At 47.3% G+C, this 23,633-nt stretch overlaps 5 protein-coding genes across 5 annotated transcripts; 3 read left to right on the forward strand and 2 right to left on the reverse strand.

Moving 5' to 3' along the window:
• Positions 1–160: 160 nt before the first annotated feature.
• On the forward strand, positions 161–2,667 carry PtA15_6A256 (uncharacterized protein; the record flags this gene model as incomplete). The annotated part of the gene is made up of 7 exons (XM_053169942.1): positions 161–385; positions 450–838; positions 911–1,092; positions 1,155–1,541; positions 1,623–1,818; positions 1,898–2,266; positions 2,655–2,667. 7 exons carry the CDS (start codon positions 161–163, stop codon positions 2,665–2,667), a joined length of 1,761 nt encoding a protein of 586 aa, XP_053021183.1.
• Positions 2,668–12,637: 9,970 nt separating this feature from the next.
• Positions 12,638–13,697, reverse strand: PtA15_6A257 (uncharacterized protein; the record flags this gene model as incomplete). The annotated part of the gene is made up of 2 exons (XM_053169943.1): positions 12,638–12,945; positions 13,022–13,697. 2 exons carry the CDS (start codon positions 13,695–13,697, stop codon positions 12,638–12,640), a joined length of 984 nt encoding a protein of 327 aa, XP_053021184.1.
• Positions 13,698–13,825: 128 nt separating this feature from the next.
• PtA15_6A258 (uncharacterized protein) lies at positions 13,826–15,352 on the forward strand (the record flags this gene model as incomplete). Its single annotated transcript, XM_053169944.1, has 5 exons — positions 13,826–14,092; positions 14,151–14,655; positions 14,762–14,937; positions 15,022–15,147; positions 15,245–15,352. The coding sequence occupies 5 exons, from the start codon at positions 13,826–13,828 to the stop codon at positions 15,350–15,352; spliced, it is 1,182 nt and encodes a 393-aa protein (XP_053021185.1).
• Positions 15,353–16,521: 1,169 nt separating this feature from the next.
• On the forward strand, positions 16,522–21,257 carry PtA15_6A259 (uncharacterized protein; the record flags this gene model as incomplete). Its single annotated transcript, XM_053169945.1, has 27 exons — positions 16,522–16,644; positions 16,719–16,886; positions 16,959–17,012; positions 17,091–17,343; positions 17,405–17,694; positions 17,768–17,833; positions 17,906–17,989; positions 18,066–18,098; positions 18,194–18,261; positions 18,339–18,407; positions 18,471–18,554; positions 18,629–18,718; positions 18,806–18,894; positions 18,983–19,176; positions 19,243–19,292; positions 19,381–19,410; positions 19,495–19,509; positions 19,586–19,665; positions 19,745–19,905; positions 19,999–20,140; positions 20,224–20,241; positions 20,323–20,363; positions 20,436–20,461; positions 20,541–20,761; positions 20,837–20,892; positions 20,979–20,991; positions 21,073–21,257. The coding sequence occupies 27 exons, from the start codon at positions 16,522–16,524 to the stop codon at positions 21,255–21,257; spliced, it is 2,703 nt and encodes a 900-aa protein (XP_053021186.1).
• A 1,090-nt stretch (positions 21,258–22,347) lies between these two features.
• PtA15_6A260 (uncharacterized protein) lies at positions 22,348–23,232 on the reverse strand (the record flags this gene model as incomplete). Its single annotated transcript, XM_053169947.1, has 7 exons — positions 22,348–22,366; positions 22,432–22,493; positions 22,582–22,699; positions 22,767–22,796; positions 22,869–22,981; positions 23,048–23,077; positions 23,164–23,232. 7 exons carry the CDS (start codon positions 23,230–23,232, stop codon positions 22,348–22,350), a joined length of 441 nt encoding a protein of 146 aa, XP_053021187.1.
• Between the last annotated feature and the right edge of the window lie 401 nt (positions 23,233–23,633).

Consider the following 23,633-nt stretch of genomic DNA (forward strand, 5'->3'; position numbering starts at 1 on the left):
AAACCTGGAGAACTCTCTTCCCCTCGAATCTGCAACCCCTGCGCAGATGGACTTGATTTACAGCCGCAAAATGTAATTTTTTTGCGGAGAAATGCAGATCTAGGTGGTTCGGTCTGGACTCTTACTCCCCGGAGAGCCCCCGGGTGACGAGGGCTGTCATATGTTTTTGTCGCCGGTCTCCTCTAGTCGACCACAGCAGAAAACCAGGCAGGAACACTCCCAGTTGACCACAATGAAACAGCCAGACACCTCATTCTCAACAGCATCCTCATCCGAGTCATCGCAGGAGTCGTCCTCATCAGCAGCAACCGAAACAGAGTCCTCATCAAGCACCTCAAGCTCAGCAGCCCTGCAAAACCAACTCATCCACAAGATCATCTATTCGGTACACTACCATCCTCAATCCACACTGGGCTATCAAATACTGACCCCCCTTGTATCTTGCGCAGGCCGGCCTCGACCATCAATCCAACCCGCTCCTAGTCATCTCAGCCTCGAGCTTCCCGGCCAAACTCCCAGCCCATCTCACCCTCGACTCACTCACCCAGCAGGCACTCAGCCTATTCTCACCCATCATCTCAAACGGACCCTACTCACTCGTCATCTTCGCCTCACCCGCCGAACATGCACCGACTGTCAAACAGATCCTGTTCTCCTACAGACAATTCAGTCGGCCAATCAGAAAAAACCTCACCGCACTCTGGGTCGTCCATCCCACCTTCTGGGCCAAGACTACCGTACAGGTTCTCCTCAAGACCATCGTGAGCTGGAAGATGTCTCGCAAGATCAAATGGATCAAGGATCTCTCAACACTTGCAAGCCTGGTACCCATCCATCAGTTCAGTGCTCATCTTTCTCTCTCTCTAAACCAAAGAATTCCGTCTGATGTCGTATTTGATATCAAACACAGGATTTGCATCCCGCCAGAGGTGTACAAGTACGATCTGACAATCGAACCAGCCATCACCGTCCCACCCTCCTTCCGCAAGCCCCCAGTCTTCAAAGTCTCCCTAGAAGAATTGATGGGAGTTGAGGGGCAGGATGGGATCCCGCAAGTCATCCAAGACTGTGCAAACTGTATCAGATCATCGGGTCAGTTGATCCTATTGGCAAAAAACAGAAAGAGAAAGGTGCTAAGACGTAGTTCAAAAAAGGGATGAAATTCGAGGGACTCTTCCGCAGACCGCCTTCCCTCACCACCACTCAAATCATCAGGGATGCCTACGACCGACGCCAGCCAGTGAAGATGGAAGACTACGCAGACGGGCCTTTCCTCGCAGCCTCGTTGATCAAGCTATTTTTACGAGAGCTGCCCCAGCCGATCTTTCCTGCGGACTTCTATTCTCTCTTCAGAGCCTGCCCACCGATCTATGCCCAGCCTATCATCCCCTCTCATCACGATCAATCATCCCTCAATACCCACAACCAGGCAGTACTCGACTATCTCCGGGAACACATCCTGAAGGACTTGAGACCGAAACCGGCCCACATCTTGCTCGATTACGTCCTCAAACTCTGCCACGACTTGGCCCTCCATTCTGGTGATTTTTTTCTCCCATGCACTCCATTAGTCTCTGCCATTCCGTGTTTCTGACGCTGGTGATTTTCTCTCCATGTTTTAGAACACAACAAGATGGATGCTCACAACTTGGCCACCTGCTTGGCTCCCACCATGATCCGATCATCCGACTTGATTTCAGATGCAATGATGTGCAAGTTACCCAGCCCATCATCGACCAAGGGTTCCCCCGATCAGGCCGACCAAAGCAGCCCGGAACCCACCAGTTTCATCTGCATCTTGAAATTCATGATCTCTTGGTGCGTTTTGCCTGCGGGGACTTCAGACAAACAACGTTAGAGAGATATTGAGATTATTATTATTTTCTTCCCGAAACAGTTACCCTTTACTATTTGACGAGCCCCAAGAGCCGATCAGTCCAGCTTGTTCGAGCTTAAGCAGTTCGTCGATGTTCAAAGACAGCCACTCGACGATGGACCTTTCGCTATCCTCATTCCGTGCAACGTCCTCCGCGACGGGACGAACGGGGACGTCGTCGGTGTATGAGGGGAGCGACGACCCGAGCAGTCTTTTTCAGAAGCTGTTCGGCGTCCGACGACCGACGGCCAGCTACCTCCCTCCTCTACGATGCACGATTTCCCACGTCGGACTCTCCCATGCCTTCTCGCTCGCCGACAGACGTCGCAGCCGGCTGCTCCAGGGTCCCGCCGGGTCCTCATCACATCATCCAGACCAGAAACTGCTCAGGTTCGCCACCCTCCAGCCCCCTAAGACTGCTACAAACAACTCCCTCCCCTCTCTCTCGAGCGCATTCATCCCCCTCTCCCGTCCCCTCTCGCCCTCCAGCTCGTCCGACTCTTCCACCTTCTTCTCATCCACCTCCGTCACTACTACTACCTCCACCACCACGACTGTCAATGACTCCTGCCCTAGCTCCACTCATCCCCGTCCCCTCGGATCCGCCGCCAATCACACTTATCAACCCTTACAAACTATTTTTGATCACCAGTCTCGCTTCGCTCACTCGTCTGACTTGAACGAGCTCGACTGACCCTCTCTATCACCTTTTCGCTCTCTCTCTCCGTTCCTCTTGTTGACATTGTCTATGTATCCGTGTTTTCTCTTTCGCCTTCAGACACTCTTATTGAGCCCGCCGACCCCGCCCTTCTCTCCTGCTTTCCTTGGACACTTTCGTTCTTCCTCATCGATGTACCCCTTTTTGCACCGTCTTCTTTTCCAACACTCTCGTTTCGTCTTTTACAGGCTTCCCCCATTCGGGATCTCGTTTCTCTTCTATCGGAGTGTCTATGGTCTAGGAACAGACAGACACTACCTCTCCTCCTACTACTGTAGATGTACATACATTTTTGTTGTAGTTGTTCTACTTTTCTTGCTTCTCTTTTTGTATCATTGTGTATTTCAACAATACTCCGATCAAGATATAAGCTAAGCTTATATGCTACATGTTTCTGCTCGGGCGAATAAGTCTTTTAGGAATGGGATTCCCCAAGAGACCGGTCCACACATGGGCAGATGGCCGAGTGGTCTAAGGCGCTAGTTTTAGGTGTGTCAGCGGTTTCTGGCGAGTTAGCATCACTAGTCTTCGGGCGTGGGTTCAAATCCCACTCTGCTCAGTTTCTTTTTCCTCTCCGATGGTTCGGTGGGGGCAACTAATGTTTACAACCAACATGAATTTCTGTTGGAGGTTTTTATGATCGAGAATTTGTGATTCCTCTCTTGATAAATGGAAGACTTCCCGTAGGATCTACGCCCCCTGTACAGACTAAAATTTCACAGATCTAAACCTTACTTGCTGGTGAAAAGTGATTGAGATCAAGTTCTCACCAGCCAGTAAGGTTTAACCTGGCCTGACAGAACTGAATTTTTAGCCCACGGGAAGTCATCCAATTTTGGGAGAAACTTTGCCCTTTTTACCTAGAATTTCTGCACCCATCAAGAAGATTCAAAGGAAGAGGGTGCTGAGCAAAGTTATGTGGACAATAATGATCAAGGCAAGAGGATAGATTACTGGTACTCTTGTGCCAGAGAGGGGAAAGCTATTCTGGGAAAAACAATGGGTTTTTTTTGTTGATCCCACCAAACGGCGCTCTGGGTCTGCAACCCATAACCAAAATGGACTTTACTTTGTGGTAATTGGTAAAGATGTAGTACATGTTTTTGGCTCTATAATAACAGACTAGGGTTTATGGGCGGTTCTGCCGCCCTGTGACCAATGGTGTAATATTGATTGACCTAATACAAAAAACATATGTGCAAGGTTAACTATTGGATATGGGGGTTGGGGAAAAGAGATAATTTGCTAGGGAGGTGGAAGCGGCTCAATAACAACCTCAGTGTACCTTGGAGAAAGATCCTATTCCGACAACACCACCAATTTACCAGTTTTGAAAGGTGACCTCAGTTTCCGCACAAAAAGAAAGAAGAAAGAAAAAGGATGTCCAAGTCTATATACTGTGAGAATTCCAGCTCAGGGGAGCGGAGCCATCCTCATAAATTGAGGAAGGTCACGCGAACCAATTCAGCTGCGGAAAATGGTAAGCAAACGCGAACCACTTCCGCAGTCCAAATCAGGAGCCGCGGGAGTTGTGAAACTAAAATCATCCTTTGGATTTTTACAGTTCTGACGAACGTAAGCAATCCGATTAGGCTTAAGGAAAATCCAGGCCCACGTTCACTTATTGAGAGAATCTCAGTTAGCGCCAAAGGTAAGTGACTGTGGAGAACTCAAGATAAGCCTGACGAGATAGACACTAATGTGCTATTGCTTCTTTTAGACAGAACTGTCAAGAGCAACCAGACCGAACATCCCGATACCGCTCAAAGAGCAGGAGAAACTATTGGTAAGAGTGTTGAGTCCTTTGTCAGGCAAAGAGGCAACAGAAACGCAGTAGCTAACGCTACGTGTTCTGTAAGCAGAAAACGTTGCATCGCTACTCAGCCGCTTTGCCGAAGCCAAGTGAGAAAACCCTCAGGTCAAAGACCGCCTCAAGTAAGAAGAAATGACAACTTGATAAAAAAGAAAAGAAAGGTAGAGAACTAATACCGAGATATTGTTTGTCTAGTCAATTAGTCAACTCGACACATATCTGCATTTCCTATCCCTTTCTTTTCATTCTCTCTTATCAGTAGAGAGCGGCCTAGTTCCTGCTCTTAGGTAATTCTTTCTTACTTCAAGACATCCTTTCATTTCTATTCATCAGCTATATGTATTTACAATAACAGTTAGTCTGATAAAGAATCAAATCTTAGTTCTTTGGAGTTTTTCAGATTTACAGTCTCAAGACTACGAACGCAACCTCAGAACACCAAAACTAGGAGCAGGACCGCAAAATGGCCGACTCAGATAGTGATTCCAACGATTCCATCTCTCTCGGAAGCAAACCGACGATGAAAGTACCCACATTCACCGGGGAAAATTTCAAAATTTGGGAGAAGAAGATACAAATGGTCCTATCAGAGTTCAATCTAGAGAGTTTCATCGATAATCCTCCCTTACCAGACATGTCGAAGCGCATGAAGGCGAAATCACAAAAGGCCGCCAATCTTTTATGCGCCAATCTCACCGACGGAGTCTTCAATACAATCGTAAAGAAGGACAATTCAAGCAATCCGTATGAGCTATGGAACATGTTCAAGTCAGTCTATGCTTCTGACTCGATTCTGGCAAGCTATGAAGTCTGGGCGCGCTGGGAAGATACCCAGTTCAACGACGACATGGCTGCGTATATCGGAGGAATTGAAGAGTGCTTAGCGAAATTCGATTCCCTCGGCATGATAGTGCCGGATTTTGTTATCTGTTGCAGCATCATAAGTCGAATCACCAAGAAGAGACCTTTCTTGATGCAAAGTCTGTTTGGAGATCTTAATTCGCTGGGTAAACCGAAACACGTCATCAACCGTCTTCGTGAGGTGGGAAGATTCGAGAGAACCAACAAGCGCAAAGCTGTAGATACTCCATCTTCAAACAATCAATCCACTGCGCTAGTAACGGACGCCGGAGGAACGCACAGAAAGAAACGTCCTTATACACCTATCACCTGTCCGGGAAAAAGGCACAACCCTGAGGCGAACCACACGGAGGAGAACTGTTGGACGGTACATCCTGAGAAGTACCAGCAACATCTCGAGAAGCAAAAGGAGAAATGTGAACAGGAGAAAAAGAAAAAGGGCGCCTCTTACCACACCACGGCTCGTGCACCCGGAGGAGAATCAGAAAGCAAAAATATTCGACCTTTGTTCAGCTACTTATCAGGCACCCAAACCACGAAATCTCAAAACACTATTCTCGACTCTGGCGCCAGCAATCATATGCTGACGTCACTTGGTTATTTCAAAGAAACTACGCCAGTACGGATCAACATTGTAACGGGGAGCGGATCTGGAGAGCTAATAGCAACTGCCAGAGGCGATGCTACGTTACTCTTGGCGAATGGTGGATCACTTACGCTTAGAGACGCGCTCTATGTTCCCAACCTGACTAGGAATTTAGTGTCACTCGTCCAGCTTATGAAATCCAAGGCGTTAGTCCAGCAAGGAATAGATGGCCTGAGTGGGTATGCTGTAAAAATCGACAACGGACAAGCATTTGGAGTCGACACCAGTAATGATCTCTTGGAGATAAAAGGGGTGCTAAATCCGATTGATCTCCCTGTCAGTCTATTAGCGGTTGGCGCGTCAAATCTCTCGGACTTCGTTAAATGGCATAACAGACTTGGACATGCCTGTGCCTCTCGAATGGCAATCGCGCTGCCAGAATCCCTTGACAGGACAAAAACTCACGCGTGTGATGCCTGTATGCTAGGCAAAGTCACTAAACTGACATGCAAAGGTAGCTTCAAACCCGCTCTGGCGCCGCTAGAAATAGTTCACGGAGATCTAGTGGGACCTATCACGCCATCAACAAATGGAGGCGCCAGATACTTCCTAACGCTGGTCGATCAGTACACCGGCTATATACACACGGCAATCTTGAAAGAAAAAAGTCAAGCACCGGAGGCTATCCAAAACTTCAGGACCCTCTTTGAGAAGCAAACCGGAGCAACGATGAAGAAGCTAGTCACCGATGGTGGGGGCGAATTCTGTAACAACACGTTGGGCGAGCTGCTACGGGAAGCGGGTATCCAACATAACGTCTCGCCGCCCTACACTCCGCAAAACAACGGCCTAGCGGAACGTGCTAATCGCACTATAATTGACATGACAAGGTGCATGATCATGCAGTCCAATCTAGCCCCCGAATGGTGGGAAGAAGCAGTCAAGACCGCGACCGCTACGACCAATTGCCTACCTTCATTGTCGAAAAGCAGGAAATCACCTGTTGAGCTTCTGTTCAAAACGGTACCCAATATGAATTTCTTCCGGCCTTTTGGCTGTCGCGTTTGGGTGGTCAAACCAAAGCAACACAGGACGGAGAAGTTTGGACCGATCTCGTGGGAAGGAGTGTTGATTGGCTACGAGAATGATTACTTGTCCTACAAGATCTGTCGCCTTGAAGACAAGCAGATTCTAACGGTCAAACACGCTCACTTTGATGAGCAAACCTTTCCTGAATGTGCGGCACTGCGAAGGAGTCTCAACCGGTCATCCGAGAGCCGGTTGCCAGTCTTTAATTCAGAATCCGACTTACCTTTTCAAGAAGACACAGAAGACGGTACTTCGGAAAGCCTGGAACCGCAAGACGTCAATGACGAGGAAGACAGCACAGATCTAGAAGGCATTCTGGTTCGTCTCCGCTCACGTAGTCGCAGTCCAGGTGGTCAGGAGGGTACCGAAATGAGAAAGGAAGCAATTGAGTGCCAGCCAGCAAGAGAAATCATCGGGTCGATTGATTCGCAAAATATCTTGCAAGGTAAAAGAGAACGCCGTCAAGCATTCACGGTGACGGTCTCCATTGAACCGAAGACACACAAACAAGCGATGGAGTGCAAAGAGAGCCGCAACTGGAAGGAAGCGGAACTCAAAGAAATCAACAATATGAATAAGCACCAGGTGTGGGAAGTTCGAGTTCAAGTGGCGTCCGATGAGCCGATTCCAGCAACTTGGGCTTACCGCAAGAAACTGGGATCTGAGAACCAGGTAGTGGAATTCAAAGCGCGTATCTGTGCGCAAGGCTTCAAGCAAGTCCATGGACAAAACTTCAAGGCTAAATATGCGCCAACCGGGAAGCCGGCATCACTACGATTTCTTCTCTCATTTGCGGTCAACAACGGGTATAAGATACACCAACTGGACGTGCGGAGTGCCTTTCTCACATGTCCGCTTGAGGACAAGGTGACCTTGTTGCCTCCTCCAGGCCTTGAATGCCCGCCCAACTCGGTACTTGAGCTAAAGAAGGCGATTTACGGACTGAAGCAGGCGCCTCTCGTGTGGTATAAACGTCTCTCGTCCTACCTTACCACCTTGGGCTTCAAAGCAACTCTCTCGGATCCCTGTGTGTTTGTGCGTACGGGGTTAAAAGACAAGCCAGACACGTGGATATTTGCGCATGTGGACGACCTAGTGATCATCAGTGATGAACCGGAGGTATTCAAGGCGGAGATGGAGAGGGAGTTCGAGATCAAATACATGGGGGACGCAGAATTCTTGCTAGGTATGAACATCGACAGATTCAATGGAGGGCTTCAAGTCAATCAAACGCAGTACATCGATCGGAAGCTTCAAGAGTTTGGCTTTGAGAACCTTCATCCGGCGTCCTGTCCGCTGAACCCTCGGGAATATCTCAAGAAGGCCACACAGGCCGAAATCAAAGCTTTTCAAGATCTGTCGGTCAATTATAGAGCACTGGTGGGATCGTTGAATTATCTGAGTATTCTGACTAGACCGGACATAGCATACGCGGTCAGCACGTTGTCTCAATATCTTGAATCTCCTGGAATCAAGCACTACCATGCCGCGGTACAAGTCTTTCGGTATCTGAAAGGAACTAGGGACATCGGGCTCACTTACATAAAGCAATCGAACAATGAGGTGCAAGCTTACGCAGACTCCGACTGGGGGAACTGTCCCGACACAAGAAGATCTACAACAGGATACGTGGTGCTAGCTGGAAATCATTTGCTCAACTGGAAATCCACCAAACAAACCACGGTATCGTTATCAACAACAGAAGCAGAGTACAAAGTGTTCTCTGATCTTGGCCGTGACCTAGCATGGATAGCAAATCTCGCTGAAGAAACGCAAGTCCATCAGCAGCTCAAAAACATCAAGGTACACATTGACAACAGGGGAGCGTTGGACCTAGCAAAGAGTGAAACATCGCAAAATGGATTTCGAACAAAGCACATGTCCATTCAACTTCACTTCGTTCGCAAGCTCATTGCCGTTGGCCTTATTCAGGTTCTCTACGTGAAAACCACCGCAAACCTGGCGGACTTCCTCACCAAGCCGACCGCAAGGGTGATCATCAAGAGATCCCTAACTCAGCTTTCCGTAATCCAGGTCTCAAATTCTGCTTCGAATCGTGCGACTCGAAGCAAGGAAGGCTGTGAGAATTCCAGCTCAGGGGAGCGGAGCCATCCTCATAAATTGAGGAAGGTCACGCGAACCAATTCAGCTGCGGAAAATGGTAAGCAAACGCGAACCACTTCCGCAGTCCAAATCAGGAGCCGCGGGAGTCGTGAAACTAAAATCATCCTTTGGATTTTTACAGTTCCGACGAACGTAAGCAATCCGATTAGGCTTAAGGAAAATCCAGGCCCACGTTCACTTATCGAGAGAATCTCAGTTAGCGCCAAAGGTAAGCGACTGTGGAGAACTCAAGATAAGCCTGACGAGATAGACACTAATGTGCTATTGCTTCTTTTAGACAGAACTGTCAAGAGCAACCAGACCAAACATCCCAATACCGCTCAAAGAGCAGGAGAAACTATCGGTAAGAGTGTTGAGTCCTTTGTCAGGTAAAGAGGCAACAGAAACGCAGTAGCTAACGCTATGGTGTTCTGTAAGCAGAAAACGTTGCATCGCTACTCAGCCGCTTCGCCGAAGCCAAGTGAGGAAACCCTCAGGTCAAAGACCGCCTCAAGTAAGAAGAAATGACAACTTGATAAAAAAGAAAAGAAAGGTAGAGAACTAATACCGAGATATTGTTTGTCTAGTCAATTAGTCAACTCGACACATATCCGCATTTCCTATCCCTTTCTTTTCATTCTCTCTTATCAGTAGAGAGCGGCCTAGTTCCTGCTCTTAGGTAATTCTTTCTTACTTCAAGACATCCTTTCATTTCTATTCATCAGCTATATGTATTTACAATAACAGTTAGTCTGATAAAGAATCAAATCTTAGTTCTTTGGAGTTTTTCATATACAGCCTGGAAACAGTCCCGCCCACAGCTCGCCAACAACGCGCAAGCACACAAGCCAAGAAAGGGAAAGAGGAAGTGGAAACATGGGGAAAGGATGGCCGAACTTGGAGAATTCCGGTCACAGCTTATGTTACTAAAATACAGGATTTGAGTAGACAAGATACAAGATGGGCAAGAGCGCCGGTTAGAGTAATAAGGTATATATGTAGGCAGCCAAGAGTGGCTGCTGCGTAGAGAAGCTAGTGTTAGGATAAGACCAATATGGGAGATACAAGAAGAATAATAGCCAAGAGCGGCTAGTAGATGAGAGTCCAAGAGCGGGCATAAGAGAGGTCATTAGATGGCCTAAAATAAGGTATCGGAAAATGGATGACCAGCGAGTTTTCACAGTGTATTGAGGTGTGGCTGACAGTGTGGGGCAAAGGTATCAAACCACACGGCCTGTACATGGTTGCAGGTCATTGCTTGGCTCTTGCTTGGCACCAATTTCTTACAGAGCCAAGCAATCCAGGAAATTCTTTACCTGTACATAGTTTATTGGAAAGTTGGAGGGGGAGGAATGCTGCCAAAAAAATATTGGTTGGCGCGTGTTGGTCCGCTTGATGTTAAACCGCTAATCACCAGGGGAGATATTTTCCCACTCCCCAGGGAGTGCCCTACTGTGACTTTTTTCCATAACTGTGCTGGAGGCCTTTGCACCAGGAAAAAACAATGATCACTTGTCTGCAAGTGACATAAAAAAGTACAAAGGCCCCTTTCTACTTTGCTATGTCACTTGTTGGCAAGTGATCATTCTTTTTTCCTGGTGTTGGTAAATAAAAATTGGATAGGTATGAAAAAAACTTGAAGTCAGCTGGGGAAATCAGTTGTAAATCATCCTGAGATAAACTATAACTTGCCAAGAAATCATCCAGAACTCATCTAGAATTAATCCAGAACTCTTCAAGAATATAGGCCTTTCTTGGCTCCATGACAAGTGTGTCCTTTTCATGGAGATGTGAAAGGCCCAACCTGTGATATTGTCCCTCTCATGTATCCGCATACATCAGGGGGACAATAGGTGTCTCAACACAAAGGTTTTACTTTTCATGTGGCCATGAAAGGCCCATCCTGTGATATTTCCACATCAATGTACGCGTGTACGTCAGGGTGACTATTAGCAAAGTGGAAAAAAGTTCACTTGCATGTGCACATGTGAATTTTGAAAAGCAAAAAAAAAGCAAAATTCACCAGATCATTTTTGTGAGCAGGCAAGGATATCTGGCCAAACTGGAGTGGCACCGCAGTCAAACCTTGACTTAACTCAGACTTTCACCCTATTAAAAAGGTTTTTCACCATTTTATTTTAGCCAAATTCAAATTAATACCCGCATTTCCAAGAAAATGGGTTTCACTGATTTTACTGCAACATTACCACATTCCAAAATTCTAAACCCAATAGTACCAAGTATAATTTTACTTTAATTTTGTTCATGAGGGCATATAATGTGAATTACAAGAAACCCATTTTTTCAGAGGAATTCAATTTGAGAATGTCAATTTTGCTTTGCTATCCTTCAACATCAGCAAACAGGAAGAATTGATGAGTTGGATTTGGGTGAAATATCATTTGATCATATTTTTTCCTACAGTTGTACCTTATGGAAAACAAGAGAATTCTACACAACATTGTGTTGAGCCCCAAATCAATTCTGACTGACTTTTGAATCACTTGTCCATCCACTTTACAATTCTCTTAGGGATGAGTTACTAATTCACATCAGGCCCACATCCAACCAAAACTCACATAAAGTTCAGCTCTGGCACTCCCTGGGGAGTGGGAACATATCTCCCCTGGTGAATAGCACTGGGATTATTGGTCAAGAATTTCTCTTTAGTATGACACATTCTTTTTGTTTTTGTGTACTGGTACAGTATCAGGTACAGTGATTTATGTTTTGTTGCTGGGGGGCCAAAGGCTATAGCCACAATAAAGGATTGGCACCTAGTTTTACCCCTTTTTATTCTAATAAGTGGGGGTAAAAGTGCATTTACACCCATTTGTACCCCCAGTTATCAACATACTTAGGGTTAAAACATGTTGAATGGGGCTCTCAGCTACTAGGCCAGCCCATTGGGGGGGTTCACAATTGAGTTTTACAAATCTTTGGAGCTCAATTCAAGGCCTCTATGAACAGAAATTTTGAAATTTTGGCAAGCTTTCCAGGATGGGCTGTTACTCATCAACCAAAACAGGGTGTAATGTGTCTTGAAGTTTTGCCAATTTTAATTGTGAACTTCATAAAACAACTTTGAGCACCGCAAGTGTTAATTTGATACATATTTTTGAGGATACTGGGGGGGGGATGATCTGTCTTCATAGTAGGAGAATTTGTTGTTTCTAGCAACTTCAGCTTTAGTTGAATATTCCGACCAGTTAAGATTTGTGTTGCTAATTTTAAGCAGCAAATAGGTAGAAGGTAAGGCTTAAAAGGACCCAACCCTGGATAAGTGAGAGCTGTTCCACTTATGGATTCGCGGCTATAATGGAAGGTTTCCCTTTGCAGCCCTCTACAGACCCAAATCAGCAGCCTGTAATGCTGATTTTTTGCTGAGGAATCTAGCGGCAGAGGCTGCCGATCTGAGTCTGTATCCCCCTACAGAGTCGCAGGGAAGTCTCCCAATCCCAGGGAAGGAATTGAGCATCAAAGCTGCAGATACTAAAGTACAAGGATTGATTTATGATAATATTGTCTCTATCTTTAAACGAGCCGCCTGATGTACCTTGCAGTAATGAACACCCTAGAATTTTTTTTCTTTCAGAAGATTGAGTGATCGGACAAGTTGGAGAGTAAGATCCACTCCCATTGATCGCTAGCCGAGCCATCGCCGTGGGTCAGGAGTGGGTCTTGCCTGTCTGGATCAGCATTGTCAGTGTGGTTCTTCAAGATGGTTGATTGGAGATCGAGGTGAATCGTTGAGGGATGGCGGGTGGCCCGGAGCAGATAGATCTTGCTTCGATCATCGCCATCCCGGCCGTCGGAAGATTGATGCTGCCGCCGAAACAGTTCCCAGGGTCCTGCAGGGTCAGATCTCGATAGGATGGGTTCCAGTTTGAAGTACCGGCCTGGATGGGGATGGTGGCGAGTGCCAGTTTCAGTTTCTCGATTCGAGCTATGTAGAGGACTGTGTCGAGTACCCACCGAGCAGAGAGAAGAACGGGAATTCTTTGACGGCTGAGCGTTCCTTGTACCCAAACAGGACGACTGGAGTGGAAGTGATGGTGGAGGGGAGATATTGCGGGGAGGTGAGGATGAGCAGGGTGCGCAGGAGGGGGGCGAAGAGGAAGGGGAAGAAGACGAGGTCGGAGCAGGTGACGAGCAGCTCGGTAGCTGGCTGGTGGGCGAGCTCGAGTGTCTTGAGCAGGTCGATCGTCTGCTGGGTGTCGCCCCAGGCCAGAGCTCTGGCGGAGATCGCAGGGTTTCCTCGCGTGCGCTCCTGGGCGATGTTCCTTTCGAGCAGGGGCAGGACGGCGGGGAGATCGGTGGCGGTGATCTTGACGGACTGTCGTGCAGTGGGCTCGACGCGTCTGGCCAGGCCGATGGGTAGATAGCAGGTGCCTGATCCGAGGTCGATGATGTGGAGCGAGCCGGCACTCGAGAGCAGGGGGGAAGGCGGATCAGTCTCGGCTGCTGGACCTCGTTTCCGTGGGCTGGCCTGGGCGGGGGGCAGCAAGTAGTCGAGCAGCGCGAAGGAGGCGTCCCATGTCTTGGCGGCGATCCCGAATGCGGCAAGGTCGTCGCCGAAGCGGGTCTGGTGCGCGCAGGCGATGGCGAGGTTGGGGGGGAAGTTGGCCCGCTGGTGGAGCGAGTCGTCCATGGTGGCACTGCCTCGGCCTCCCCGGGAGTCCTGCAGGCGGAGAGAGCAGCCCCAGGCTAGGGAGTGGCCAGCGGGCGAAACACCCGCCTTCGCCCCGCACGAAGCCAGCCGCCAACCCCCACGGCACGATGAGCGGACCAGCAGCGCCAGAGCAATCCCCAGCACCCAAGACCGCCGAGCCCAGCCAGGCCAACCAGGAATTCGAGAAGGCCAGAGCAACCATCCTCGCCAACTCCCACCCCCTCCCCGCCGACCAGTTCACGGTCAAGGTCGAAGGGCCGAGATTCGACAAGCACCCCTCATCGATCGAGCTGGGGAACCTGCTGGATGCCTACGAGCGCATCGGCTTCCAAGCCACCAGCCTGGCCCAGTCCATCGAGATCATCAACAAAATGGTACGCCCAACATCCCCCGTATCTTTCCATGTCATCGCTGATTTCTTCCGTTCTGCAGCGCGCGTGGAGGCTATCTGACGACGAGCCGACGGTCCAACGGGGATCCAACGCGGACGAATCGGCGCGGATCTTCCTGGGCTTCACCTCCAACCTGGTCTCCTCCGGCCTCCGGGAGATCATCAGCTTCCTCGCCAAACACAACCACGTCTCCGTCATAGTCACCACGGCGGGCGGGATCGAGGAAGACCTGATCAAATGTCTCAGCCCGACCTATCTGACGCCCGACAAGACGTTCGGCTCGGTGGACGGCAAGAGCCTGCGCGCGAGGGGCCTCAACCGGATCGGCAACCTCATCGTGCCCAACCAGAACTACTGCAGATTCGAGGACTGGATCCTGCCGATCTTCGACCAGATGAAACTCGAGCAGGAGAACGCCAGCACCAAGTGGTCTCCCTCCACCGTCGTCGAACGCTTGGGTCATGAGATCAATCACCCCGACTCATTCCTTTACTGGGCCGCCAAAAACAACATCCCCGTCTTCTGTCCCGCCCTAACCGATGGTTGTCAGTCCCTGCCCACCACCACCACCTCCTCCCCAACCTGTCCTACTTCTTTTCCCTGCCGGCACTCCTACACAGACTGAATTTTCTCTTTCTTCTCTAAGGAAAGCTTTAGGAGACATGTTGTGCTTCCACTCTATCAAGACCGACCCGAACCCCTTGGTGATCGACATCGTGGCTGACATCCGGAGGATAAACGAGCTCGGCCGGTCGGCCAAGAAGGCCGGGATGGTCATCCTTGGCGGCGGGGTCTGTAAACACCAGATCGCCAACGCCATGCTATACGTCCGTTGAAAGTGCTCTCCACAACCCTGCACCACCTGTCCTCCGCTCCTGACATCGCTCTGCTCTTTCTTCTATGTCTTGCAGAGAAACGGGGCAGAATATTCGGTTTATGTTAATACGGGGCAAGAGTTCGATGGTTCCGATAGTGGGGCTAGGCCGGACGAAGCGGTCAGCTGGGGGAAGATCAAAGGCGATTCTGAAAGCGTCAAAGTATGGAAAAAAAAACACCCACTGGCGTGACTTTTTCGCTTGCATGTTCGCCTGACAACGCTGACATCTATCGCCATATTTATTTCCTTTGTGAAAGGTTTTCGCAGATGCCACTCTCGTCTTCCCTCTGATCGTTGCAGCCACTTGGGCCAAAGACCATTGGAAATCCGAGACCGAGGCCGAAGCCAACCCACCACCAAAATAGAACCTGCTGTTATTCTTGCTCTATTCCTGCATTCCGGTCATGTCTCTTCTTTCTTACATCAGGTTTTTTTAAAATTTGGCAGTAAAAATTTAAACTTCGGGATAGCTTTGGCACCATATAACAAGCTATGGCGTGGATTAGAAAATATGATCACAGAGGCTATGGCCTTGCCTACCAATTCCGGAGGTCCTGTTTCCCCTTCCTCCACAAATGGGCGCCCACAGACCTTCACTTTCTGTAATTTTTCTGGCGGCCCGGGGCTGCGAAATCCATGTCTCCCCGTGAGCAAAAAACAGGCATTCCCGGGAGACATAGCGCTCTGTCAGAAGATCCTCTTCGATGACAAGTGGGAAGATTGCACATCATCAGCCTGTTTCCCTCATCCTAGCTATCTACACAGCTTTTCCCCGATCTGATTGAACTCACTGAGGTACAACAGCAAAGAAAACATTATGTAACCCACATTACAAGAGACATCCAGGCTACAATTTTCGGAGCTTGGCAAACATCAAAGCGCACCATGTTAGGAGAATGTTGCGGGCAAGGAGCACAAGTCGGATGCACACCTTCGCAACGCAAAAAGGACAATATAGAAGGAACCAAAAGGTGGGAGGGTGATGACGGGCTTCACATTCATTTTTCAACTCCAGTCTTGCTCGATATCCGACTTTTACAACTGTGACCGGAGTATACGTAACTAGAGCCCGGAGGAAATACCCTCCAGTTGATCTCCGCACCATTGAACATGATATCCATAGGACTCTTGCACCCCTTCTGGCCAATCATAGCGCAACGTTCGACCTAGACCTGCGATGGAAGAGCCTGTTGGATATCAAAGCATATCAAAAAGCGCTGGATGAAGCGGGGAAAGCTCTGCTATACGCTCTGGCTCTGGCCAATCGTAGGCCACCATTCAGGTTGCGAGTGTGCAAGAGAAGTTTCTCGGTGGATATCAGGGCATGTTCCGAGAGGAAGGACCTCTTTCCTCCCTGGGGAGTATCGATGACGGGGTTGAGGGAGCGCGCTGAGCGTTGGGCAATATTTAAAGACGCTCCGATGCCATGGCTTTCTTCCCTCAGAACAACAACGCAAATCAAAGTATCAAAACCGCACTCCATCTATTGATCAGCTTTTAGTCACCTCCCTTACAAAAATAAAGCCCTTCAAAAATGTCTTTGGTCCCTATGTCCCGTCCAGCTAATGGCCTAGGTTCCAATGGGAACCTGATCAATGTTCAGTTGAACCTTTTTCAGGTGTCAATGGCCCCGTCCAAGGAAATGTTCCATTACAACGTACGCGAAAAATGTGTTCTATTACGCGTGTGCTTATTGGACTGAGATGCTTTCTGGCGTTGCCGTTCCTACAGGTCGAAATATTCTCTTCCAAGGATACTAGTCCGCCTATTGCGATGAAGAAGCGGATCTTCAACTACATCCATTCCAAGTTTGGCGAAGCCCTTGACGGCATCGGGCCCATCTTTGATGGGGATAAAACTGTGTATAGCCACAGAGAGCTCCAATCGTTGGAGGGAACCGCAAGTCCAGCAAAATCAAAACCAAAACTATCTCATCATTAGGCTCACGATCCTTTTTTTTTTTGTTCATAGGTTAAAGTTCCTAGCTTCAAACTTCCACCGGAGGACGAAGAGTTTAAATATATTGTGGGTTGAATTTTGACTCTTGCTTCTGATCAATCAATTCCCGGCAGAAAAGCTGATGCAGTAGTATTCCTTCTCCAGCTGAGCCCGGTGGAAAAACCCAAATGGCGTACTTCGGATATCTTTCATCTGTTGTTTGGGCCTCAAGGCCCCTCGATGAGGAATAAGTCAGACGACGAAAAGGGGGCTTTGATCAATTCTTCGCGACGAGCCATGCAAGCCTTAAATGTGGCCGTCAGATATCTCTTGGCATCCAATTGCCCATCGACCTCGAGAGCCTTCTTTCCGGATGGCGCCCCCTTCTTGGACATTGGCACGGGGGTGATTTTGAGACGTGCGTGGTTGGAGTAGATGCTTGTGGCCGATGACGCGTGGACTGATTCGCGCATTTGCAGGCGGGTACATCACCCACATGAGGATGGGGAACACGACGAACTTCAATCCGCCTCCGGACAACTTGTTTCTCGCCATGGACATGACCTGTGCGACGTTTCTCGAGGCGCCTCCGGCGAACAATCCGGCGAACACTTTAGCCGATCTCTGTTGCAAGATTCTGAACATTCCGCCCCAAAGAATGTGTAACTTGCAGGAGGACGATTATCGGAAGCTACACAAGATGCTCAGGAGATTCAAGATTGATATCGTGAGGGGTGAATCAGACCGGGGGATCACCAAATCAATTGATGTTAGTATTTTCTCTACGCGCACGAGGCTACGCAAGTGAATCACTGATTGGCTGGGCTCTCTTCTGTATTCAGCATCTCACATTGACCAATTCCAGAAGTGAAATGTTTCAAACCGATGAGGGAGAGACCTCCGTCGAGGTATGTTTCCATCCCAGAAGATTTAAGGTATCTCGCTGATTTTTCGTCTTCCTTCATTCTCAAAATGATCAGGCTTTTTTCCTCAAGACCTGGGGAAGGAGACTGCGCTTTCCTGATTTACCCAATGTTGTAACCGTTGGGAAGGGAAAAAAGACCGTGGGTAGAATTCGGATGATTGGATTTTGAGTGCATGGAAACTCATTGCGTCTCAATGCTTTTGATGATTGGTCAGGTTTATCCCATGGAGCTATGCTCTATTCGAAAGGTAGGCTGCGTTATATTTTTTTGGATTTGTTTCAATCGAGAAAGATCCAAATGTTTAATTTTGCTCAATGTACCTCCACTATCCGCTATAACCAGGGCCAACGGTACATCCTAAAGCTCAACGGGGACCAGCAATCTTCGGCCCTGAGATTTCAAACAATCAAGTGAGTGTATGATGAAGCTATACGGAGGCGATTCCAATCAGTATTTCTCACATTTTGATAACTAAATCAAATCAAAGGCCCGAAGGTCGGTTCCAACAAATCATGGTTGCTCGAGAACATGTCATGGACCACACTCATGAAAAACTGTAAGCTGGATGTCCTTGGTGGATCTAGAGGGGTTCTGAAGAAAGAATTGCGTGAACTTCTAGCTTGAGTGCCTATGGAATCAAAATCGGGAGAAAATTTGTTGAAGCACAAGCTCGAGTCCTTCCACCACCGGTGGTAGAGTACAGGTCTGTCTGTGATTATTTTATCATGTTACCATCTTGAAACCTGATAATTTGATTTTCCCTTCTTTTGAACGTAGCCAAAACTTGAGGATATCGGTGCGGGACGGTCAATGGAACATTGCAAAGCCCAATTTGCAGCTTTTGTCCACAAAAGTACTCAAGTCATGGTATGTTTAACCCATAGATTCCTTTTTCCCTTGATTTTTGGATTAATAAACTTATTGCTTGAAAAATTTGACGATTGGAATATCAAGGGCCGTGGTTATTTGCACTAGTGCCCATTTACCGGAGCAAGCTCTCATGAACTTCCTAGGCGGTTTGAGAGCAAAGTTGATTCAGCTAGGTAACCACGATTTCCATCTTAGCAAAATTAACTTGAATACTATCAAACTGCAAGAACTGATGTCTTCATGGTTATCTTCCAATAATAGGTGTTCAAGTTGCCGATGCTCCTCCTCCTATAATCCGTTTGCAAGCTCCCGGCCAGCAACCTCAAGTAAAAGAGGCTTTGGAAAAGGCTGGAAAGACCGCATGGCAGAGCTTTGACAAGAACCCGCCACAGCTTTTCCTGTGTATCACAGATGAACGTAGCTATCTGTACAATCCCATCAAGGTTGAAGGAGACGTGCGCTAGTCCAGCTTCTCTTCACCTGTTTTCTCGTCTTAGTTTACTCATTCCTTCTTCATTCAGAACTTTGCGAACCGCGGCGTCACCACCCAATGCATGGTTCTCAAGCATGTGTAAGAGATTTCATCCATAATTCTTCAGCTGTTTGAATAAATGGATTACTGATCATGACATACAAATTCATCTTGGAAAAACTCGCAGTAAGAATGCTAAAGATCAATATCTTTCAAAGTAGGCAAGATTCTAGCTGATTAATTCTAGCGGTTCAAATCCTATCGAGCAATTGCTAATTGGTGTTTTTTCTTCTATACCTAGCTTGGCTTTGAAAATGTGAGGATTTCGACACATTGAGCCAAAATTGTGTTGCCACTAACTTCCAGATAACAACCAATATGCTGGAAAACAGAAATTTGAAAATAGGCGGACTCAATCACCGATTATCAGACCTCGAGCCAGCCTGTGGCGGCGTGCCCACCATGATTGTTGGTAAGCAGGGCCCGATTGAGGCAGCCAAGCTGAGAAATACAATACTAATAAAGCAACCTGTTTTCGTACACATATTCAGGCGCTGATCTTACTCACAACAATCTTTCCTTGAAGATGAAGCCATCCATTGCAGCCTTGGTTGGAAGTCTCGACCGAACATTGTTGAAGTTCGCGCCCGCGGTTGGTGTTCAGCCTTTGTTGGAACCGAGCGATGAAGATGGCAGGCCGAGATCTCAAGAGGTATGTTTTTTGTTGTTGCAAGGATGATCAATCAAAAAAGAAGTATAGCAGATGTTAACCGTGATGTTCACAACAAACCGTGGATAAAAAAAGCCCATTCAACTCTTCAGAACTCTGTTATCAAACTTGCTCCAAAAGTGGGGCAAGACCAACCCCGGCCCAAAGTTTCCTCGCAGGATGATCATCTTCAGGGATGGTGTCTCCGATGGCGAATTCAGTCAAGTCTTAGAGAGTGGTACGCCATCTTCGTAAATTATACCCTTATCTCATCATCCTGACTTTCTCGCTCTCGTCTTGTTTGTCCTTTTCAAATCACAGAATTCAAGGCTGCAAAAGGTATGTTACACGCTATGAATCGCGGATCCTTGGAATTAACAACTGAAGTACTGGGACCGTCTTCACTTTCTCTCTTACTAGCTGCAATTGAAAAAATTGCTGGAAAGCCCGACCAATGCAAGGTTTGTCCTGAAAAACTTGTCAATATTTGCTGATTCCGAGAAGAAGAACAAAGCTAATATCTTGATTTCCAGATCACTTACATTGTTTGCGTCAAAAAGTAAGTCATCAACCAATTGTCTTTGCGCAAATTTTGAAGTAACATACTCAAGTTATTATACCGTGATATAACTATGTAGTCATCGTTTAAGGATGTCACCGGACCAACGCTGTCAGGATAGATCGGGGAATGCGCCGGCAGGATCTGTCCTGGACAACCGAATTGGTGACCCGTTTCTGTTTGATTTTTTCGCGCAGACACAGGCTGGCTTGCAGGGCACCTCACGACCAACCAGATACGTGATCTTGAAGGATGAGAGCAATTCCTCGGCTGATGACCTACAGGCGATTATTCAAATCAGTATGTATTTGCTTGTCCTTTAATCTATCTGCTCCCATCATACTCATTTACCCGTGTTTTCGCCTGTCCTTGCAGTTTCTTCCGGCTTCCAACGCGCAACTAGGAGCGTAGGACTTGCCACACCTGCCTATGTATGTCAAATCGAAGAAATTATATTATTGTTCCGATTGAAATTTGTGACTGATGTCGACCGCACTTTGGTTGATATATATATCAGTACGCCGACATAGGTGAGGAGAATTTAGGAAAGCCAACTGACTGATCATAAATACGTGCTGACAATAATGATAATCATTTTGTTAATAAAACAGTGGCTTCCCGAGCTAAGATGTGGGTAAATGTGGATGATGATGGAGCATCAACTGTGGCATCAGCCTCCTCTGGCCGAGACCAGACTGCCGAAGACCGCGCCCGTGATTTGGAAGTATACCAACACAAAATCAACGCCATGATGACCAAAATGGATGCTTTAGATCAACAAATGTGGTGGATCTGATCAAAAGCACTGCTTCATCCCTTTCCGCTCCAATCTTGACTCCTTCTGCTACTGGTCTCACATTTTCTATTGGTTCAGGATACACTTTTTTTCCGGACTGATTGCACTATCACATAAATCAAAAAGCATACAAAAAATCTTTACAGAAGAGCAAATACATTTTTCTTCATATTTAAAATCTGGTTTGAGTAGCTTGTTTCTGTATTTGTATCTGGCTTGATTATGTACATTTCCTCTCAAATACGTCCATGTCTATCAAAATGTGGACAGCTATATAGCTAAAGGTCAGCTAGCTGAAATATCTCCGTGATAAAGTGTTTCTATTATCCTTATGTTTTTTTACTCAGTGACTGCATATGTAATCTATTGAAGGCAACAAACTTCTGTTATCTCCATAACTAGCTGAATTATAAATTGGTCCTGAAAGCATTTTTCAGTTGCAGATTTTTCCCTGGATTTTCTTTGAAAAGAAATACCCCTATTTCATTCTACTAAACAGCAGGAGATTAGAGTGATGCATAGCAAAAAATGCAGGAAAGTGGCACAGATTGACAAGTAAACCACTTGTTACACCAAGCCGAATGGAGAGGGCTTTCATTCAGCCGATCTCTCGAGTCAATCATCATGCGATTGTTGCCAGTTGGATCAGCGAACATGGTAAGTTGGTTGACATTATAACAATGATAACAAATGCAAGCCAGCCAAAAACGTATTGCCCTCATCATGTCGATCAAGCTGAGTAGCTTTTCGTGGTGGATGACGTGTCTTGTGATGGATTCAAGAGGGATCATATAGGCACTGTTCTTGGGAACCCTGGACTGTAACTCAAACGTGAACTCTTCGGTACATTTTGCGTGCCAACGGCAACAGATGATCGAGAACAAAGACTGGCCCGTAGATATTTATTGTAGCTTACTTATAATTGCATAAGTTAAGTGTATAACAAGCCGCCAATATATATAGATAAGAAATATAAAGGCAAATTGGTAACATTTCCTTCCCTCGGAGCTTTTAACCAAGGAAAATGTATTGTCCGAGAATTTGGCGAAGCAGAGAAAATAAACGAATGGACTGGGCGATCGTTTTATCTTTATTGGGCAGTGTCGGAACTGAAACGTCGAATAATGATGAGCTGTGAACGACAGATCACAATATGATTTAAGATCTGACTCACAATCCCCAGTTTTTGATGGCAACCTCATTTTGACCCTCTACCCCGCCAAGTTCATAAAATGTCTGGATGATAAGCAAGCATTACGATGGTTAGGTTCGGTGAATTCATTGGTTTGATTGGACATATGCCCCTGAAGGATGGACTACTCACGGCCTCAGTAACCCAGAGAGTCGCACACCCAGTGTCCACATCAAGGTAGTCGGCAAACTTGCATCCATCGATAACCTTTGCAAATTTCTTTCCCTGGGCACCCTTAGCATTTATCCAACTGCAGGGCAAGATTCAATACCAAGTTAGTTCCACTAATCCTAGAGCATCACCTGAGGACTACTTACAGATTTTTCCAGCAGTTACCTGTGTGTGCGCTTTGGGACCACATGAATATCAGCATATCATATATGCTCTTTGGGTATAGCTCGAAATCAGACGCGACCTACCCGTTGACCCAACCTGCGTAGCGGCCACTCGGCGGGGTGCTTTTTTGGTTGAGTCCATTCCAGAGACACGCACCCTTGAATTTGGCGGTGTCGTACCCAGTTGCGCTACAGACCTAGGGAAAAGATCACGAGATAAATTTCCCACCCTGCAGGTGTAGATATTAAGGCCAATCACTCACTGAAGTCTTACCGCTACCAATGGTTTTGACCTAGAGGCGATTAGAAAATGTACCACATAAAAAATCGTGTATCAGTTTGCAAATGATATTGTTTACATGTACCAACGACAGCTTACCGTTCCGGTAGGGGTGTCGTTACGACGTCTGAGTCTTGCGGCATGTGCCTTTTCATTTTTAGCGGACATCTATAGACTCCGTTGGAGAAATGTCAACCCCATAGCAAAGTTGTGGAAATGATTGATCCTAATGAACGTGGCGGTGAAACTAAGACCCACCATTTTGGCAACGACTGTCTTCTTGGAGGGACTTGATGAGTGCAATTGCCCGGCAGCCCACATCGAGCATTGCGAATTCATTGATTCGACGACATGAATAGATACGAAGACTAAGGCCAAGGCGGAAATAAGTTGCTTTGTGGAAAACATGATTGCTTGACGTTGGAGGTTAAGAGATACTGTTTTAACTGATAGAGCTGGTGAGTGGGATGAGGACTGACGGTCAACATCGGTCTCACTTTATATGCTGACAGCCTGAAGGCGGACTGTACGTGGCCTCCCATTTGATCTGGCCCAACTCCACGATGCCC

The sequence above is a fragment of the Puccinia triticina genome, chromosome 6A (assembly GCF_026914185.1).
Source record: "Puccinia triticina chromosome 6A, complete sequence".
NCBI lineage: Eukaryota > Fungi > Basidiomycota > Pucciniomycetes > Pucciniales > Pucciniaceae > Puccinia > Puccinia triticina.